The following is a 20,500-nucleotide window of genomic DNA, read 5'->3' as shown; positions in this document are numbered from 1 at the left end:
ATTTACATGGACTTAGATTGTAGTGTTTTCTTTGTGCTATTTATTTTCACATTGACCCACCAAACCGACATCTCACTAGCAAAAGGCTTTGCACGGACTACACATAGATTACGAGCTGCAATTATGTTTATAAAAAGATAACAACTTATCGAATTGTAATATAGTCTTTTATTTACCAACGAATTATTTATATGCTATAAATGATTCCAATCAAACTGATCATATAGTTCTTTATCCATATTTGAAAATTATGACAACCTAACCTGACTTTTTAAATTGAGTTGACGAATTTACCAACGATAATACTCATTTTCAATTTCTTTTTAATCACAGTTATTAAATTGACCGCACCACGACCAAACGATTATGCCATTTACCCAGCACATTCACGACCCACTTTGTCTCTTAACCAGCACATACTCATTTTCTATTTCTTTTTAATTACAGTTATTTAATCCACCCTACTGTTTTGCCAAAAAATTGGAACAAAATAAAAACAAAGAAAAATTAACATTTTCTCATTTTTTGAGTAAAAAATTGAAATATTATTAGTGGAGATGCGGGGTATCGATCCCCGTACCTCTCGCATGCTAAGCGAGCGCTCTACCATCTGAGCTACATCCCCATTTGCTTGTGTATGTTTATATATAATACTTATTAGTCTAATAATACTACTTAGAGCATCGAGCAGCGCCGTGCCAGCGAGCAGGTGACGTGGCGGCACGCGATTGGGCAACGGCATAGCCGTTGCCTTTGAATAATTTTATTTTATTTAAAATTCGTTATTTAATTATAAATAATGATAAAAAATAAAAAAAACAATTATTTTCCAAATCCCAAAAATATTGCCATTTTTTGCCCGTTTTACTAATTTTTTTGGACCCCCCCCCCCAAAATCATCTATAAATACACACATTCATCATCCATTTATCACATCAAATCATCTCTCATTCATAAGAGCACCCGCAACGCGGGCCGCCCGCGTTCCGCGTTTCGTGCCGGCGGAACGGAACCGGCGCGCGACGCGTTGTGGAGGTGCGTTCCGTCTCCGTGTCGTTCCCAAGCCGTGCCGGGTGCCGACGGCACGACCCGCGGCACGGTCCGTGCCGCCACGCGCTTCGGCGACGTGGCTCGCCCTGCGTCGTGCGTGACGCCCACTCGCCGGCCCGCGAGTGGGCGTCGTCACGCTGAAGCAATAAATTCATTTTTTTAAAAAAAATGAATTTTTAAAAAATATTTTTTATTTATAAAAATTGTTTTTATATTTAAAAACAATTTTTACAAATTAATGAATACTAGAAATTCGTATTAGCCCATATATATTTGATGGGCTTGCGAATTTATGAAACTCATTCTTGGTTGTCTCTCTTTTATAGAGACATCCTTGAATGTTTCATGTTCCACTTTCGATGTGGGACAAACTCATTCTTGGTTGTCTCTATTTTATAGAGATATCCTTGAACGTTTTATGTTCCACTTTCGATGTGAGATAAACTCATTCTTGGTTATCTCTATTTTATAGAGACATCCTTGAATGTTTTATGTTCCACTTTCGATGTGAGATAAACTCATTCTTGGTTATCTCTATTTTATAGAGACATCCTTGAATGTTTTATGTTCCACTTTCGATGTGAGACAAACTCATTCTTGGTTATCTCTATTTTATAGAGACATCCTTGAATGTTTTATGTTCCACTTTCGATGTGGGACAAACTCATTCTTGGTTGTCTCTATTTTATAGAGACATCCTTGAATGTTTTATGTTCCACTTTCGATGTGGGACAAACTCATTCTTGGTTGTCTCTATAAAATTATATTTTAAATTATGTCATTTTTTATTTTTTTAGGATTTTAATTATGTCTTTTTCTATTTTTTTGAATTTTAAGTTGTAATGTTATTTTAATTTTAATGAAGTGTGTTTGTTTTAATTGAATTGGGTTGGAAATAAAAATAAAAAATGAAATTGAATGAATAGTAATTTAAGGAACGGATAAGGAACGGAGGGTTGCAGGTTTCGTTCCTTAGTTAAGGAATGGAGTAAAAAAGTACAGTGGGGCCCGCAAATAGTAGTTTAAGGAACGGTGGGGGAACAGCGTTGTGGATGGCCTAATTCTCATACAAACTATCAACACATTCATCTCTCACTCAAAACCTCAAATGGATTTCACCCATCTCATGGCGGAAGCGGAGCGCGAAGAACAAGAATACTACGAATAACATCGTGCCGCTTACGAAGCATATGTCGCGGCGAATACCCCCGCTCCTCCTCCTCAACGAACTAGATCAACTCGCCGCTACATCCATCGGGACCGGGAGGATCGAGACAAGGCACACAATGCGCGATACCCGAACCCACATTCAGCTACAAGAAGACCTAATCAAACACATGTGAGCGAAATTCGGCAACGAGTAGTGGTTTTTTTTAATTTTTAGTATTTTAATTATGTAATTTTTAATTTTTAGGATTTTAATTATGTCGTTTTTATTTTATTTGTCATTTGTAATATTATTTAGGTTTTTTTAATGAATTTTAGTATTATGGAAATGTTTTTGTTTAATTGAATTTTAAATTAATTGTGCTTGTCCTTGCGAAAGAGTACAGCTGTGGGTGTTGTGCTCTTGCTAGATGATGTGTAATTTTCGAGCTTTTATATTAATGGATTATTAACACACAAGTTTAATAAAATAGCTCTAATATTACAATCTATCTGCAAGAGTACAGAGTCGACTGTAGTACTTCGAGTGTCGAACCACAGGGAGGCGTAGGTTATTTAACAAGAATTGACAAAATTAATAAACTAAAAAATACAAACTAAGGTACGAAAATGGAGAAACTCAAGAGATAAAGAACGTTGCTCCTAATATGCTCCAGATGTGAATTAACTTAACAGACCAATTAACCTATGGATTAACGATTAATCTAATGAAAGTTGTAAAAAACTCGTTCATTCTACTTGCACTGAACATGTTCGTAGATGCTTGAATTTAACCTTGCTGAACACTAAGATCAAATTCGTACTCATCAGATTATCACTCCTACAGACGCATAGTAAGCTCTAATCCAACTTCTAAGTTCCAACGTACATAATTCATTTACAAAATCAATTGAACATTCCTACAGACGCATAGTAAATGTACAACAATTATTGTAACGACATGTAAATCAACTTATCCAAGATTCATATGCTGAACACGATACAAATCTCAAACTCTTTATCTACGTTTCCACCTTTTAACCAAGTTAAAGAGACATTGGCTAAAAGATAAGATTGAATAATAAATCAGGCCGGAATTATCATTCAAAGTAAATAGCACCGTAGAAAAGATCATAGAAAAACATTAATCCATAGAATCCTAAAGTAATTCACATATTTCACAAACTAGGAGCAACGTAGGAATTTAGTTACACATCAACAATCAATAAACAAGAAGAACTTATGAAATTGATGTGTAGATAGTAGCAAATCTCCTCCGGAATGATGGAAATTGAATGGTTGCGCCTCCAATCTTCCTCTCTTCCTCTCCAATTCGCCCCAAGTTGTCCCCCTATTTGGGCATTAAAAACTCCCAATTAAACTTTCCTCTGCTACCTTTTTCAACTGCCACCTGTGTGGCTCCTCAATTGTCCCCTTTCTTCAGCCGTTTTTTTCTCTCTCTCCCCAATTCTTTTTCGTCTTTTTTTTCAGTCAGAACCGTCCCCACCTTGGGAAAAGAAACTGCAATATAAACTGCCTTCGCTCATCTGCCCGGCCGAGTGGATTATTGGGCACAAAATTCACCCGGCCGGGTGACTATTTTTGAGAACTTTCTGCCCAGCTTTTCACCCTCCGAGCTTCATTCTTTGTTTCACCATTTACTCCTCTTCCTACACCATAAAACACACTTTTGCAAGCATCAAACTATATAAATCATGTAAAGTTATAGGAATAACAATGTAAATTTGATTCACATCAAATACCCCCAAACTTATTTACTTGCTCGTCCTCGGGCAAGATCATATAAAACACAACACTTTGAAGCTCAACTCACAAAAGTTTTTTCAAAAGTTTTCAAAAAGTGAATCACGTAGAGACATGAATGACACAGTCTAAACCCCCAACAATTCCAATCAAGATTTCCCACTCTCATGAACCATCACTTATCAACTTAGAACTTCAAGTCAAGGTGCATTTCAAAGTAAGTCCAAACATGTGATCAAACAACTCAAACCGTCATCATTGACTCGTCAAGCATTACTTACCACTTAGACTCGCGGATTTCAAATCAAACTTCATCAACTCTACCAAGTTATTTACACAACATTCACAAGCATCAACAATAAGGTCCAAGGTCTTAATTCAAGGTTGTAATATGGCTAGGGATGAGGTGGGATAAATATGGATAGTGAGCTCAAAGGCTACACATTTGAGTGCCAAATTCTTCCCTCCTACAACTACCTTCCAAAGATCAAACAACAAAGATTTACAACCAAACTCTCACTCCCCCAAACTTGAGATCAATTCTAGACAAGATTACATATTGCAACAAATAGAAGCTCTAACTTTATTTCACAAACTTTTTTTTTATATAAGACCTCGACTTTTGCAAATTTGGAGGTCGTCTTTTTCTTTCTTTTTGTTTTTTTTTTCTCTAAGAACTTCATTCTTTTCACCTATACATTACATCAAGTCTAAATATGTCTACTCTTTACATTTCACCACCCAACACTCAAAACTCAAATCACCAAAGCTCAAACTTGTTTTTAGCACCCAAATAGTAGCAAGGTCCATTGATGAGGCTAAAATGAGGCTTATTTAAGTGGCTAAGTGATTGGCTAAGTGTTTACACAAATAATAGGGAATTAAGCTCAAGGTGGCTTCTAGGGGATCATTTGTAGGACTAGGCATGTGATCATTTGGCCATGGAGTTCATCCTAATGCCTTATCCTCCCAAATCATTGACACAAATGAATACAAGCGGTTCACTCGATAAAGCAAATCAATCCAAGATAATATCCACAAGACATGTAATTTTCATACTCTCCTCAACTCAAGAAATCGGCTGTAATCACAACATGCTTTTTCAAATAAATTCATGCACAAATTCCATCCATCCTAAGTTTTAAAGATCAAGTAAAATCAAGCAGGAATTCCCAACCAGAAAGCCAAAGATCTAGCATGCACCCGTCAATTACATGATTCAAAACACTTTTATCATACAATACACCCAAGAAACATGCATAAAAATCATTCAAACTCAAACAACCCCCAAAAATTGAATGCGTCATTATCCTCAATGCATGCAAAGAAGAACATAAAAAGTAAAGGGATAGAATACTCCCCCAAACTTGGCATGATGTCCATAGTGCATTCGGGTGGGAGGGTGGGTGTATATTCCTTTGTGGGTGTGCTTCATCATAAGCTCCAATATAAGTCATATCTCCATGTTGCTCCTACACAAACAAAAGATTCAAACAGCAAAAAAGAAAAATACTCAATTCATAAAAAATACATCGAAGGAAAGAATTGAGCAAACAAAACCCTCGATTTATTAAGAGAAAAAAAAAACTAAAAACTCATTGGGTTGCCTCCCAACTAGCGCCTTTGTTTAAAGTCGTTGGCTCGACTTAGTCTTCTAGCTACAACTCTGAAACAAAAAATAAAATGTTAGAAAACTATACAAAAATAAAAACAAAAAGAATCCTAAATTAAATAACCAGTTGCCTCCCCGGCAACGGCGCCAAAACTTGATGTGTAATTTTCGAGCTTTTATATTAATGGATTATTAACACACAAGTTTAATAAAATAGCTCTAATATTACAATCTATCTGCAAGAGTACAGAGTCGACTGTAGTACTTCGAGTGTCGAACCACAGGGAGGCGTAGGTTATTTAACAAGAATTGACAAAATTAATAAACTAAAAAATACAAACTAAGGTACGAAAATGGAGAAACTCAAGAGATAAAGAACGTTGCTCCTAATATGCTCCAGATGTGAATTAACTTAACAGACCAATTAACCTATGGATTAACGATTAATCTAATGAAAGTTGTAAAAAACTCGTTCATTCTACTTGCACTGAACATGTTCGTAGATGCTTGAATTTAACCTTGCTGAACACTAAGATCAAATTCGTACTCATCAGATTATCACTCCTACAGACGCATAGTAAGCTCTAATCCAACTTCTAAGTTCCAACGTACATAATTCATTTACAAAATCAATTGAACATTCCTACAGACGCATAGTAAATGTACAACAATTATTGTAACGACATGTAAATCAACTTATCCAAGATTCATATGCTGAACACGATACAAATCTCAAACTCTTTATCTACGTTTCCACCTTTTAACCAAGTTAAAGAGACATTGGCTAAAAGATAAGATTGAATAATAAATCAGGCCGGAATTATCATTCAAAGTAAATAGCACCGTAGAAAAGATCATAGAAAAACATTAATCCATAGAATCCTAAAGTAATTCACATATTTCACAAACTAGGAGCAACGTAGGAATTTAGTTACACATCAACAATCAATAAACAAGAAGAACTTATGAAATTGATGTGTAGATAGTAGCAAATCTCCTCCGGAATGATGGAAATTGAATGGTTGCGCCTCCAATCTTCCTCTCTTCCTCTCCAATTCGCCCCAAGTTGTCCCCCTATTTGGGCATTAAAAACTCCCAATTAAACTTTCCTCTGCTACCTTTTTCAACTGCCACCTGTGTGGCTCCTCAATTGTCCCCTTTCTTCAGCCGTTTTTTTCTCTCTCTCCCCAATTCTTTTTCGTCTTTTTTTTCAGTCAGAACCGTCCCCACCTTGGGAAAAGAAACTGCAATATAAACTGCCTTCGCTCATCTGCCCGGCCGAGTGGATTATTGGGCACAAAATTCACCCGGCCGGGTGACTATTTTTGAGAACTTTCTGCCCAGCTTTTCACCCTCCGAGCTTCATTCTTTGTTTCACCATTTACTCCTCTTCCTACACCATAAAACACACTTTTGCAAGCATCAAACTATATAAATCATGTAAAGTTATAGGAATAACAATGTAAATTTGATTCACATCACTAGAGAACAGGTAGAAAAAGTGGGCCGGGCCCATAACTATGCCGCTGGCAAGAGCACGGTTGTGGATGCTCTTAATACACAATACAGTCAAGCAAAATACTCTAGTGCTTTATCGAAGAGGCACAACAACTCAAACTGAATCAGCCAGCAGAAATGTTGAGAAGAGCGCTGCTCCGGCCTTCCGCCCTCCGCCGCCTCTTGCCGCCGTCTCCTTCCTATTCTCCCTCTCCGCTCTCGCTCGCACCCGTCCGACAATGCTCCTCTTCTTCATCCTCCCACATTCCACATAGTCATTCCGTCGAACAGTTGGAGGATACCCTTCCGCCGCCGCCCTCCGCCACCATCTCCATCGATCGCTCCAATTTGTACAATCCGACTGGTAATACTCCCTCTTCCATTCCTAATTTAGTGCAATTTCTCAGCAATTGCCATGCTACATTGCTACCTATCTCTATTTGTTAATCGATTTATCAGAGGTTTTATTTACCTGCAGAGCATTCACACGAACCCTCGGCCGACTCGGAGCTAGTTAAGCACCTCAAGAACGTAATCAAGGTGTCACGCGATTTCAATTTTTTTTCGTGTAGCTTTTTATTGCATAGTTTCTACTATAACATTTCTCGCTGTTGAATTTAGTTCAGAGGTGGCCCGATTACAGTTGCTGAGTACATGGAGGAAGTATTAACGAATCCGAAATCCGGGTATTACATGAATCGCGATGTTTTTGGCAAGGGAGGCGATTTCATTACGTCGCCGGAAGTCAGCCAGATGTTCGGAGAGGTGATTTCTCAGTTCTCTAATTTTATGATTGCGAAAAACCTCTTTTGGTAACTGCTATTGTTAGCCTCTGCATTTTAAATTTTTAATGGCTTCAATAAAATCAATAGAATTGTCAACACTCTAGCAAGAGAAACATTTTAGCTGAAGTAGTTGCTGAGTAGTTACTGTTGTGTTCCTTCAGATGATTGGTGTCTGGGCAGTGTGCCTTTGGGAGCAAATGGGGCAGCCTGATAGGATCAACTTAGTCGAGCTTGGACCCGGCAGAGGAACTCTGATGGCTGATCTTCTTCGTGTATGGCTTAAATATAGCACTGGTTTATGTAATTAACAGAAATGCAATTGTTTTTTGTTCAAATTTTGACTGTTTTGAGTGGTATTTTGTCAAATAGGGTGCATCAAAGTTCAAGAACTTTACGGCTTCTTTGGCACTACATTTGGTTGAATGTAGCCCAGCACTACAGAAACTCCAGTATCAGAAATTGAAGTGCACGACAGAAGAAACTGTTGATGGAGATTCTGGTACGAGGCATATTAGCACGTTGGCAGGGAACCCTGTATCGTGGCATGCAATGCTTGAGCAGGTTCCTACAGGATGTAAGGAATTTCTGTTTAATGGCTTATAATTTTGCTTCTTTATTACCTAATATGGTGGAATGGTTATGAAAGGCATGTATTTGTAACGTTATGGTTTTAATTTTCCACATTGCAGTTACGCACTACACCTTTTATGCTATTGATTTTTCTAAAGGATTATCTGATGGAAATTATTTTATTTTATTTTATTTTCTTAGTGCCTACAATTGTCATCGCCCATGAGTTCTATGATGCTTTGCCAGTGCACCAATTTCAGGTGATTGACGAAACATTTAAATTTGGATGTTTCTGTGCTCTCTGCTGGGATCTCTTTTCTTTACTAGAGAACTGACCATTGTGCTCTTGAGTTGTATTAATGGTCAAATCTTGCATGAGAAAGTTCTTTAGCGATGATGGTTTGCTGACCATAGTTGAGTGGGTATTTCAACATGTTATGTATTATATGATCTGGGAATTAGTGTTATCTTGATAATATTGCTTGTTCACGATTGTCTTGCAGAAAGCTTCTCGTGGTTGGTGTGAGAAGATGGTTGATGTTACTGAAAATTCTTCGTAAGGGCTCAAGTATATCCTATTTGCTACTAGTTTTGCTTGATGAACTGATGTACTATCTCATATATTCGTAAATTCATTGAGCAGGTTCCGTTTTGTTTTATCTCCACAACCGACACCTGCAGCTCTCTATCTTGCACAGCGCTGCAAGTGGTCTAGGGCTGAAGAATTTGCTAAGCTTAGTCAAATTGAGGTTTGCCCCAAAGCAATTGATTTAACACAAGAAATTGCCAACAGAATTTCTGTGGATGGTGGTGGAGCTCTCATGATTGATTATGGCCTCAATGGAGTAATCGCAGACAGTCTACAGGTCTGATTCTGGCCGCCCATTCTCACACCTCTAACACCACAATTTAGGCCACAAACTCAAATGTTATGTCTAACTTGCTGTGACTATCATGCTTAGTATCCAATATATAAAGTGAGAAACCAACTTCAAATGAAACCTTGCCATTATATAGCTTCCGCAATTAGCAGAGCTGTTATATTATCTGATTTATTTATATCCGGATTACTGTGCGAAGATTGAGTTGATCGAATCTGTTGCTTCTAGTTATGCACTTTATGAAATACTCTACTATGGTTTTTTGCCTTTACATGCTTGTCTATCTGGTCTTGATATTTTACAACTATTAGCAAATGTAGTTTTGAGCTCACAATTGAACCATGCAGGCAATTCGGAAGCATAAGTTCGTTGACATACTGGATGATCCAGGCAGTGCTGATCTCAGTGCATACGTTGATTTCGAAGCAATCAGGCATTCTGCTGAGGAAATTCCTAGTATGTTATGTCCATCATATTGCTTAGATCTATAAATGAGTCGGAAAAGAGAAAGAGGGCCAATAACTTTCATCGGTATCTATATATGGCCTCCATAGAAGTCTAACTAACAGTTGATCGTGTTGATGCAGATGTGTCTGTCCACGGTCCAATAACTCAGTCCGAGTTTCTTGGTTCTCTGGGAATAAACTTTCGGGCTGAAGCCCTGTTGCAGAGCTGCAATGAAGAACAGGCTGAATCTCTCAGGACGGGATATTGGCGTTTAGTTGGGGAAGGCGAAGCTCCATTCTGGGAGGGTGCGGACGAGCAAACGCCTATTGGAATGGGAACACGTTATTTAGCAATGGCAATCGTCAACAAGAAGCAAGGCGTTCCGGCTCCATATCAGGAGTAGAATATTGGTGTAAGTATGCTATATGCATTTCTTACTACACAACAGCATTGGCTTGGTAGAAATTGCTGTTACGAAGTACCATAAGAGGAGTCTTGTTCTGGATGTATACGATATAGTAGCTTACTAACAGTCCGTTTGGTACCATGATTGTTGGGATTTACGCACACAAGGCTTTCACACACTCAAGAAGATCATACACACACACTCACTGTTGTATGAGATCACACAATGCAGAAAACACACACACTCACACTTTGAGTATTGAAGATGATAATCTTGGAGAGAAACTGGAAAACTCTTTATTGATTAAACTCTACTCTAAACTACATACACGGTGAGCTATTTAAAGCTCTACAATCAAGTAGCAACTGCTACTAACTAACTACAAGAAGAATCAAGAAAGCAAGAAGAATAACCGCTACATCTCAGCTAACTAACTGCTGCTCCAACGGCTAGTTCGGCTAGGTTGCTTCTTCCTTCTCGGTTCAAGACCGAACTCCTTCCTCGGTTCAAGACCGAACTCCTTCTCGGCTTACAACCGAACTCCTTCTCGGCTTACAACCGAACTCTTCCTTCTCGGCTCACAACCGAACTCTTCCTTCTCGGCTCATTCCAGCTCAAAGCCGAGCTTCCCTCTTCTGCCTTCTTCTTCTCGGCTAGTTCCAGGCTAGTTCCAGCTCGGTAAGCCGAGCTTACCGAACTCCTTTCTAGCCGAGCTTCTTCCAACTGAAATGAGCACTCCATTATTACAATTCTCCACCTGAGGGCTCATCTCAGTTCTTGCACAAACATTGATCAATTTCTTGCAATGATCAAACTTGTCTCTACCTAGAGACTTTGTTAGCATGTCAGCCGGATTGTGCAAGGTGTTAATCTTAATCACCTTCACTCTCCCCTTTTCAATCTCATCTCGAATAAAATGCAACTTTATGTCTATGTGCTTGCTCCTTTCATGAAAACCCGGATGTTTAGCCAAGCACATAGCTGAGCTGCTGTCACAATGAATCACCATTGTCTTTTGATCAAAACCAAAGTCAGAAATCACTCCCTGAATCCAAAAGCTCTCCTGTACAGCTGCAGTGAGAGCTATATACTCTGATTCTGTTGTTGAGAGAGCAACAACACTTTGCAACCCTGACTTCCAGCTGATTACAGTTCCAAACATGGTGAAAAGATAACCTGTTTGGGACTTTCTGTTGTCCAGGTTTGCAGCATAGTCTGCATCACAATAGCCCTGCACAACCTCCTCAGATTCACCTTCCCAGCCATTGAACACAATCCCCCAGTCCTTAGTTGACTTCATGTACCTCAATATCCACTTAAGAGCATTCCAATGCTCCTTCCCCGGGTCTGCCATGTATCTGCTAGTCACTGAGATAGCATGAGCAAGATCTGGTCTTGTACAAATCATAGTGTACATGATACTCCCAACAACACTAGCATAAGGGATAGCCTTCATCTCATCAGCCTCTTGCTTAGTTTTAGGGGCCCTGCTCCTTTGAAAGCTTAAAACTCTGGGACAGAGGAGTTGATGCAGCTTTTGCATTTTCCATTTTGAATCTCTGCAAAACTTTCTCAATATAGTCAGTTTGCAGCATCCACAGCTTCTTGCAGCCTCTATCTCTCTGAATATGTATGCCTAGGATCTTCCTTGACTCTCCTAGATCCTTCATTTCAAAGCTTGACTTCAGATCTTGTTTAACTTTCTGAATTTCTGTCATAGAAGGCCCTGCAAGTAGCATATCATCCACATAGAGTAATAGGTAGGCAATGGGAGTCTTGCCTGCCTTCTTGATGTAAATGCAATCATCATATTCTGAATTGGAGAAGCCAATCTTCTTCATCTGTGCATCAAACTTCTTATTCCACTGTCTAGGACTTTGCTTAAGTCCATAAAGACTTTTCTGTAACAGGCACACCTTGCCTTCTTCTCCAATCTTCACATAGCCCTCTGGCTGTTCCATGAAGATAGTTTCCTCTAGATCTCCATTGAGGAAGGCTGTCTTCACATCAAGCTGTTGCAGCTCCCAGTCAAGCTGATTCACCACAGCCAATAGAATCCTAATCGAAGTGTGCTTCACAACAGGTGCAAACACTTCATTGAAATCGATTCCCTCCTGCTGTGTAAAGCCTCTAGCCACCAGCCTTGCCTTGAACCTGACTCTATCCTTATCAGTGGTCTCAATCTTCTTTTTAAACAACCACTTGCAACTGATCAGCTTCCTCTCCTTTCCATCTGTATTCAGCTTGGATTTGTCCACCAAAATCCATGTTTTGTTCTTGAGTAAAGACTCTATTTCCTCATTCATGGCTTCAATCCATCTTTCTCTATCTTTACTCTGCATAGCTTCTTTATATGTGAGTGGATCTGCGCCATCAATACTTTCAGCTGCACACAGAGCATAATACACAACATCAGAGAACTTTGTTGGTGGCCTTATTTCTCTTCTAACTCTGTCCCTTGCAAGCTGATAGTCTCTGATAGAGTCTGATATAGACTCACCAGCCTGGTTGCCCTGAGTTGGAGCCTCTTCTTTATCTGAATCAGACTCACTCCCTGAGTCAATAACTCCACCTGCTCCTAGGCCAACCCCCACAGGCTCCACCTTGAAGAAATCACCCTCATCTTCACTGGAGTCCAGCTTATCTTTCAGGTATGGCATCTGATCCTCCAAGAACACCACATCCCTACTCACCAAGACCTTCTGCTTACCGGGCTCAATACACCAGAGCCTATACCCCTTAACACCCCTCTGATACCCCAACATAATACATTTCAGAGCCCTAGCTTCAAGCTTGCTTTGCCTAGCATGAGCATAGGCCACACACCCAAACACCTTGTACTTTGAGTAGTCACTATGAGCTCCATTCCACATGTAATCAGGAGTTTCAGATTTCAGGGCAGTAGATGGGCATTTATTGATGAGATAGGCTGCTGTATACACAGCCTCACCCCAGAATCTGCTGCTCAAACCAGAACCAAGAAGTAGGCACCTCACCCTCTCTAGGATTGTCCTATTCATCCTCTCCACAACACCATTTTGCTGAGGATTACCAGGAACAGTCCTATGCCTCTTCATACCCTTCTCTTTACAAAACAGATCAAACTCCGCAGACAAGAACTCTAGGCCATTGTCTGTCCTTAAGCATTTAACACTTCTACCCTTCTCTAGCTCAACCTCCTTACACCATATCTTGAACTTTGTGAGTGTTTCAGATTTTTCTTTAAGAATATATACCCACAACTTCCTTGTATAGTCATCAATGATAGCTAGATAATACTTTCCTCCACCAATTGAACACACCGGTGAAGGCCCCCAAAGATCACTATGTATGTAGTCTAAAGGGGCTGTAGAAGAGTGAATACCTGTAGGATAGGGTGCCTTCTTAGCTTTTCCAAGTATACACTGCTCACAGGGGTTCATCTTGTTGAAATCTCCCGAGATCAGACCCTTCTTGATGAGTTCTTTCAAGCTTCCTTCAGCTGGGTGGCCCAATCTCTTGTGCCATAGCATTATGGAATCATCTGACACTGCATTGCTTTCTCCATCAACAGCCTTAGCCATCAGATAATAGAGAATATGCTCTCTGTCAGCCTCCATCATCACTGCATCTCCAGATTTAACAAACAATTTTCCTTGACTCATCAATATGGTGAACCCTTTTTGCTCCAGCATTCCTAATGAGATGAGATTCCTCTTCACTTCTGGAATATACCTCACCCCAGTTAGGATCTTTATAGAGCCATCTTGTAGGCTTAGCTTTACCTTCCCTATTCCTCTGATCTGACAAATGTGATTATTACCCAGCACCACAGTGCCGGCTGCTTCTTGAAGGTCATGAAACCAGCTCCTATTTGGGCACATATGGAAGCTGCACCCTGAGTCCATAATCCACCTATGACTGACCCCACTGTCACTAATATTCATGAGTTGAGCCGGGGGATCAGCACTCTCCACACAATCAGATTGGTTGTGTCCCTCAGAGGCTATCTTTCTCTTCCATGCATGACAATCTTTCTTCAAATGTCCAGGTTTCTTGCACCAATAGCAAGCTCTGGTTTCCTTCTGAGCATCAGAACTTGAGGGTTTAGAGCCCTCAAACTTCTTCTTGAAGTTCTGCTTCTTGAACTTCTTCACATTCAAGGCCTCTGCAGCTTGAACATTGGAGCTTGCAGAGCCTCTGTTGGCTGTCTTCTGGAGTTCTTTGGCCATCAAGGCTGAATAGACTTCTGCATAGGTGATAGGTTTATCTCTTCCATAGATAATTGCATCACTTAGCTGGTCATACGAGCTAGGCAAGGCATTCAATGTGAGAATGGCCTTATCCTCATCTGAAATCTTGACATCAACAGATCCCAGGTCATCAATGATCTTGTTGAACTCCTCTAGCTGCTCAATGATGGATCTATCTCCAGAAAAACTATAGGCATACAGCCTCTTCTTGAGATACAGCCGGTTAGCCAAGGATTTGGCCAAGTAAACTTCATCTAACTTGTCCAAGATCTCCACCGCAGTCTTGGCTTCTTGAACTTCCCTCAAGACCTTATCTCCAAGGCACAGAATCACTGCAGAATGTGCCTTGAGCTGCATCTCCTCCATCTTTGCCTGAGCTTTTTCATCAAGCACTGGAGCCTTTCCTTTCTCCTCTGGTTTTGCAAGAACTGCCGCCAAGCCTTGTTGAATTAAAACCGCCTTCATCTTCATCTTCCACAGGCCATAATCATTCTTGCCTGTGAACTTTTCTGCATCAAGCCTTGCTGCCATCTCTGAAACCGTTTGATCCTCTGCAAATCAGCTTCAATATCCCTTCCCACAGACGGCGCCACTTGTTGGGATTTACGCACACAAGGCTTTCACACACTCAAGAAGATCACACACACACACTCACTGTTGTATGAGATCACACAATGCAGAAAACACACACACTCACACTTTGAGTATTGAAGATGATAATCTTGGAGAGAAAACTGGAAAACTCTTTATTGATTAAACTCTACTCTAAACTACATACACGGTGAGCTATTTAAAGCTCTACAATCAAGTAGCAACTGCTACTAACTAACTACAAGAAGAATCAAGAAAGCAAGAAGAATAACCGCTACATCTCAGCTAACTAACTGCTGCTCCAACGGCTAGTTCGGCTAGGTTGCTTCTTCCTTCTCGGTTCAAGACCGAACTCCTTCCTCGGTTCAAGACCGAACTCCTTCTCGGCTTACAACCGAACTCCTTCTCGGCTTACAACCGAACTCTTCCTTCTCGGCTCACAACCGAACTCTTCCTTCTCGGCTCATTCCAGCTCAAAGCCGAGCTTCCCTCTTCTGCCTTCTTCTTCTCGGCTAGTTCCAGGCTAGTTCCAGCTCGGTAAGCCGAGCTTACCGAACTCCTTTCTAGCCGAGCTTCTTCCAACTGAAATGAGCACTCCATTATTACAATGATATTGGAATTGCGAATTGAATTTGAAGTTATAATAATCTAAGTTAATTTCAAATTCTTTATTTAGTATATTAAGTTATTGTTATAAGGTCCAGAAAAACATACATCAATCTTTAATTGAATATTTTTAAAATTTCATATACATACATTATGTATTTCTATATTATTTTTCAATATATTTTTTAGTGTATATGTTCGTGGGCTATTTTTGTTATTGTGAATATTCAAATTTATAAGTTCTATTAATAATCAAAATACCATCATCTAAAGTACTACATTCGTTTTAACTTAACGTTATATAGTTATGCGAGACAAGAAATAACCAAAGGGGATGTAGCTCAAATGGTAGAGCGCTCGCTTTGCATGCGAGAGGCACGGGGTTCGATCCCCCGCATCTCCAATATTTATTCTAAAACAAAAAGGTATGTTTTAATTTTTAATTATTTTCTCATGATGGTAGGTATGTTTTAATTTTTTAAATATTTTCCTTATATTCAAGATTCTTAGTTAATTTTCCTGTTTAAATAAAAATTAAATAAATATAAAAAATCAATGAATCAAATTAAAATAAGCTACATTGTTATCTTTGCGGTATTTCTTTTCTTATTAATCCACTAAAACGGCACCTCAGTAACAAAGGACAGACAGACAAACTTATTGCAATTATATTAATGAAAAGATAAGAAATTATCGAATTCTAAGATAAAGTTCACTACTACTACTACTTTGAAAACCATGACCAATCGACTATGCCCATAGCAACTACTCCATATTCTTTTTTTTTTCCTGCATAATTATAGATATTAAATTTAAAAATCATATCACATCACATCAACCGCATACACATTGACTATTCTCGTCCAAGCCCTGAAAAAACAAAGAACTGCAGTTCAAAAAAAGAAAAAACATAACTTTAAATAAAAATAATATTAGTGGAGATGCGGGGTATCGATCCCCGTACCTCTCGCATGCTAAGCGAGCGCTCTACCATCTGAGCTACATCCCCATCTCATGTACCCTTTATGTCTCTTGAACTAAAATTCCAGCTATGATTGTAAAGTAAAATAGTAGTAATTCTTTTAATATACATCTTGCATGTGTATAGTCCAAATATGTTCCTCAATGTAACAATGTAAATTTGATTCACATCACTAGAGAACAGGTAGAAAAAGTGGGCCGGGCCCATAACTATGCCGCTGGCAAGAGCACGGTTGTGGATGCTCTTAATACACAATACAGTCAAGCAAAATACTCTAGTGCTTTATCGAAGAGGCACAACAACTCAAACTGAATCAGCCAGCAGAAATGTTGAGAAGAGCGCTGCTCCGGCCTTCCGCCCTCCGCCGCCTCTTGCCGCCGTCTCCTTCCTATTCTCCCTCTCCGCTCTCGCTCGCACCCGTCCGACAATGCTCCTCTTCTTCATCCTCCCACATTCCACATAGTCATTCCGTCGAACAGTTGGAGGATACCCTTCCGCCGCCGCCCTCCGCCACCATCTCCATCGATCGCTCCAATTTGTACAATCCGACTGGTAATACTCCCTCTTCCATTCCTAATTTAGTGCAATTTCTCAGCAATTGCCATGCTACATTGCTACCTATCTCTATTTGTTAATCGATTTATCAGAGGTTTTATTTACCTGCAGAGCATTCACACGAACCCTCGGCCGACTCGGAGCTAGTTAAGCACCTCAAGAACGTAATCAAGGTGTCACGCGATTTCAATTTTTTTTTCGTGTAGCTTTTTATTGCATAGTTTCTACTATAACATTTCTCGCTGTTGAATTTAGTTCAGAGGTGGCCCGATTACAGTTGCTGAGTACATGGAGGAAGTATTAACGAATCCGAAATCCGGGTATTACATGAATCGCGATGTTTTTGGCAAGGGAGGCGATTTCATTACGTCGCCGGAAGTCAGCCAGATGTTCGGAGAGGTGATTTCTCAGTTCTCTAATTTTATGATTGCGAAAAACCTCTTTTGGTAACTGTTATTGTTAGCCTCTGCATTTTAAATTTTTAATGGCTTCAATAAAATCAATAGAATTGTCAACACTCTAGCAAGAGAAACATTTTAGCTGAAGTAGTTGCTGAGTAGTTACTGTTGTGTTCCTTCAGATGATTGGTGTCTGGGCAGTGTGCCTTTGGGAGCAAATGGGGCAGCCTGATAGGATCAACTTAGTCGAGCTTGGACCCGGCAGAGGAACTCTGATGGCTGATCTTCTTCGTGTATGGCTTAAATATAGCACTGGTTTATGTAATTAACAGAAATGCAATTGTTTTTTGTTCAAATTTTGACTGTTTTGAGTGGTATTTTGTCAAATAGGGTGCATCAAAGTTCAAGAACTTTACGGCTTCTTTGGCACTACATTTGGTTGAATGTAGCCCAGCACTACAGAAACTCCAGTATCAGAAATTGAAGTGCACGACAGAAGAAACTGTTGATGGAGATTCTGGTACGAGGCATATTAGCACGTTGGCAGGGAACCCTGTATCGTGGCATGCAATGCTTGAGCAGGTTCCTACAGGATGTAAGGAATTTCTGTTTAATGGCTTATAATTTTGCTTCTTTATTACCTAATATGGTGGAATGGTTATGAAAGGCATATATTTGTAACGTTATGGTTTTAATTTTCCACATTGCAGTTACGCACTACACCTTTTATGCTATTGATTTTTCTAAAGGATTATCTGATGGAAATTATTTTATTTTATTTTATTTTCTTAGTGCCTACAATTGTCATCGCCCATGAGTTCTATGATGCTTTGCCAGTGCACCAATTTCAGGTGATTGACGAAACATTTAAATTTGGATGTTTCTGTGCTCTCTGCTGGGATCTCTTTTCTTTACTAGAGAACTGACCATTGTGCTCTTGAGTTGTATTAATGGTCAAATCTTGCATGAGAAAGTTCTTTAGCGATGATGGTTTGCTGACCATAGTTGAGTGGGTATTTCAACATGTTATGTATTATATGATCTGGGAATTAGTGTTATCTTGATAATATTGCTTGTTCACGATTGTCTTGCAGAAAGCTTCTCGTGGTTGGTGTGAGAAGATGGTTGATGTTACTGAAAATTCTTCGTAAGGGCTCAAGTCTATCCTATTTGCTACTAGTTTTGCTTGATGAACTGATGTACTATCTCATATATTCGTAAATTCATTGAGCAGGTTCCGTTTTGTTTTATCTCCACAACCGACACCTGCAGCTCTCTATCTTGCACAGCGCTGCAAGTGGTCTAGGGCTGAAGAATTTGCTAAGCTTAGTCAAATTGAGGTTTGCCCCAAAGCAATTGATTTAACACAAGAAATTGCCAACAGAATTTCTGTGGATGGTGGTGGAGCTCTCATGATTGATTATGGCCTCAATGGAGTAATCGCAGACAGTCTACAGGTCTGATTCTGGCCGCCCATTCTCACACCTCTAACACCACAATTTAGGCCACAAACTCAAATGTTATGTCTAACTTGCTGTGACTATCATGCTTAGTATCCAATATATAAAGTGAGAAACCAACTTCAAATGAAACCTTGCCATTATATAGCTTCCGCAATTAGCAGAGCTGTTATATTATCTGATTTATTTATATCCGGATTACTGTGCGAAGATTGAGTTGATCGAATCTGTTGCTTCTAGTTATGCACTTTACGAAATACTCTACTATGGTTTTTTGTCCTTTACATGCTTGTTTATCTGGTCTTGATATTTTACAACTATTAGCAAATGTAGTTTTGAGCTCACAATTGAACCATGCAGGCAATTCGGAAGCATAAGTTCGTTGACATACTGGATAATCCAGGCAGTGCTGATCTCAGTGCATACGTTGATTTCGAAGCAATCAGGCATTCTGCTGAGGAAATTCCTAGTATGTTATGTCCATCATATTGCTTAGATCTATAAATGAGTCGGAAAAGAGAAAGAGGGCCAATAACTTTCATCGGTATCTATATATGGCCTCCATAGAAGTCTAACTAACAGTTGATCGTGTTGATGCAGATGTGTCTGTCCACGGTCCAATAACTCAGTCCGAGTTTCTTGGTTCTCTGGGAATAAACTTTCGGGCCGAAGCCCTGTTGCAGAACTGCAATGAAGAACAGGCTGAATCTCTCAGGACGGGATATTGGCGTTTAGTTGGGGAAGGCGAAGCTCCATTCTGGGAGGGTGCGGACGAGCAAACGCCTATTGGAATGGGAACACGTTATTTAGCAATGGCAATCGTCAACAAGAAGCAAGGCGTTCCGGCTCCATATCAGGAGTAGAATATTGGTGTAAGTATGCTATATGCATTTCTTACTACACAACAGCATTGGCTTGGTAGAAATTGCTGTTACGAAGTACCATAAGAGGAGTCTTGTTCTGGATGTATACGATATAGTAGCTTACTAACAGTCCGTTTGGTACCATGATATTGGAATTGCGAATTGAATTTGAAGTTATAATAATCTAAGTTAATTTCAAATTCTTTATTTAGTATATTAAGTTATTGTTATAAGGTCCAGAAAAACATACATCAATCTTTAATTGAATATTTTTAAAATTTCATATACATACATTATGTATTTCTATATTATTTTTCAATATATTTTTTAGTGTATATGTTCGTGGGCTATTTTTGTTATTGTGAATATTCAAATTTATAAGTTCTATTAATAATCAAAATACCATCATCTAAAGTACTACATTCGTTTTAACTTAACGTTATATAGTTATGCGAGACAAGAAATAACCAAAGGGGATGTAGCTCAAATGGTAGAGCGCTCGCTTTGCATGCGAGAGGCACGGGGTTCGATCCCCCGCATCTCCAACATTTATTCTAAAACAAAAAGGTATGTTTTAATTTTTTAATTATTTTCTCATGATGGTAAGTATGTTTTAATTTTTTAAATATTTTCCTTATATTCAAGATTCTTAGTT

At 39.3% G+C, this 20,500-nt stretch overlaps 2 protein-coding genes and 4 non-coding genes across 10 annotated transcripts; 4 read left to right on the top strand and 2 right to left on the bottom strand.

Annotated features, from left to right (window-relative positions):
* Positions 1-552: 552 nt before the first annotated feature.
* TRNAA-AGC lies at positions 553-625 on the bottom strand. The gene has a single exon. It is a non-coding gene; the product is annotated as a tRNA-Ala (tRNA).
* Positions 626-7,050: 6,425 nt separating this feature from the next.
* On the top strand, positions 7,051-10,319 carry LOC121772376 (protein arginine methyltransferase NDUFAF7 homolog, mitochondrial-like). Of its 2 annotated transcripts, none has more exons than XM_042169455.1 (10): positions 7,051-7,433; positions 7,548-7,609; positions 7,691-7,834; positions 8,016-8,126; positions 8,224-8,428; positions 8,626-8,684; positions 8,928-8,980; positions 9,068-9,290; positions 9,653-9,761; positions 9,893-10,319. In XM_042169455.1, exons 1-10 carry the CDS (start codon positions 7,208-7,210, stop codon positions 10,153-10,155), a joined length of 1,455 nt encoding a protein of 484 aa, XP_042025389.1. In that variant the 5' UTR covers positions 7,051-7,207; the 3' UTR covers positions 10,156-10,319. The 2 variants fall into 2 exon arrangements, with proteins under 2 accessions (XP_042025389.1, XP_042025390.1); XM_042169456.1 differs by having other exon boundaries at positions 7,354-7,433; positions 7,696-7,834.
* Positions 10,320-15,917: 5,598 nt separating this feature from the next.
* On the top strand, positions 15,918-15,990 carry TRNAA-UGC. The gene has a single exon. It is a non-coding gene; the product is annotated as a tRNA-Ala (tRNA).
* Positions 15,991-16,523: 533 nt separating this feature from the next.
* Positions 16,524-16,596, bottom strand: TRNAA-AGC. The gene has a single exon. It is a non-coding gene; the product is annotated as a tRNA-Ala (tRNA).
* A 149-nt stretch (positions 16,597-16,745) lies between these two features.
* Positions 16,746-20,059, top strand: LOC121770590 (protein arginine methyltransferase NDUFAF7 homolog, mitochondrial-like). Of its 4 annotated transcripts, none has more exons than XM_042167334.1 (10): positions 16,746-17,121; positions 17,236-17,297; positions 17,380-17,523; positions 17,705-17,815; positions 17,913-18,117; positions 18,315-18,373; positions 18,617-18,669; positions 18,757-18,979; positions 19,343-19,451; positions 19,583-20,059. In XM_042167334.1, exons 1-10 carry the CDS (start codon positions 16,896-16,898, stop codon positions 19,843-19,845), a joined length of 1,455 nt encoding a protein of 484 aa, XP_042023268.1. In that variant the 5' UTR covers positions 16,746-16,895; the 3' UTR covers positions 19,846-20,059. The 4 variants fall into 4 exon arrangements, with proteins under 4 accessions (XP_042023268.1, XP_042023271.1, XP_042023269.1 ...); XM_042167337.1 differs by having other exon boundaries at positions 16,980-17,121; positions 17,217-17,297; positions 17,385-17,523; XM_042167335.1 differs by having other exon boundaries at positions 16,986-17,121; positions 17,217-17,297.
* Positions 20,060-20,317: 258 nt separating this feature from the next.
* On the top strand, positions 20,318-20,390 carry TRNAA-UGC. The gene has a single exon. It is a non-coding gene; the product is annotated as a tRNA-Ala (tRNA).
* The last annotated feature ends 110 nt before the right edge of the window (positions 20,391-20,500 follow it).

Source organism: Salvia splendens, chromosome 16 (assembly GCF_004379255.2).
Source record: "Salvia splendens isolate huo1 chromosome 16, SspV2, whole genome shotgun sequence".
In the NCBI taxonomy this organism is placed as follows: domain Eukaryota; kingdom Viridiplantae; phylum Streptophyta; class Magnoliopsida; order Lamiales; family Lamiaceae; genus Salvia; species Salvia splendens.
Note: the sequence above shows the minus strand (reverse complement) of the source record. Positions and strands in the feature narration are given on the sequence as shown.

Bases quoted from the DNA above. Each gene is read 5' to 3' on its own strand.
- LOC121772376 (XM_042169455.1), top strand. From the start codon at position 7,208: ATGTTGAGAAGAGCGCTGCTCCGGCCTTCCGCCCTCCGCCGCCTCTTG. The intron at 8,429-8,625 runs GTAAGGAATTTC...TTATTTTCTTAG, and splicing joins TGAGCAGGTTCCTACAGGAT to TGCCTACAATTGTCATCGCC. The intron at 8,981-9,067 runs GTAAGGGCTCAA...TTCATTGAGCAG, and splicing joins GATGTTACTGAAAATTCTTC to GTTCCGTTTTGTTTTATCTC.
- LOC121770590 (XM_042167334.1), top strand. From the start codon at position 16,896: ATGTTGAGAAGAGCGCTGCTCCGGCCTTCCGCCCTCCGCCGCCTCTTG. The intron at 18,374-18,616 runs GTGATTGACGAA...ATTGTCTTGCAG, and splicing joins TGCCAGTGCACCAATTTCAG to AAAGCTTCTCGTGGTTGGTG. The intron at 18,670-18,756 runs GTAAGGGCTCAA...TTCATTGAGCAG, and splicing joins GATGTTACTGAAAATTCTTC to GTTCCGTTTTGTTTTATCTC.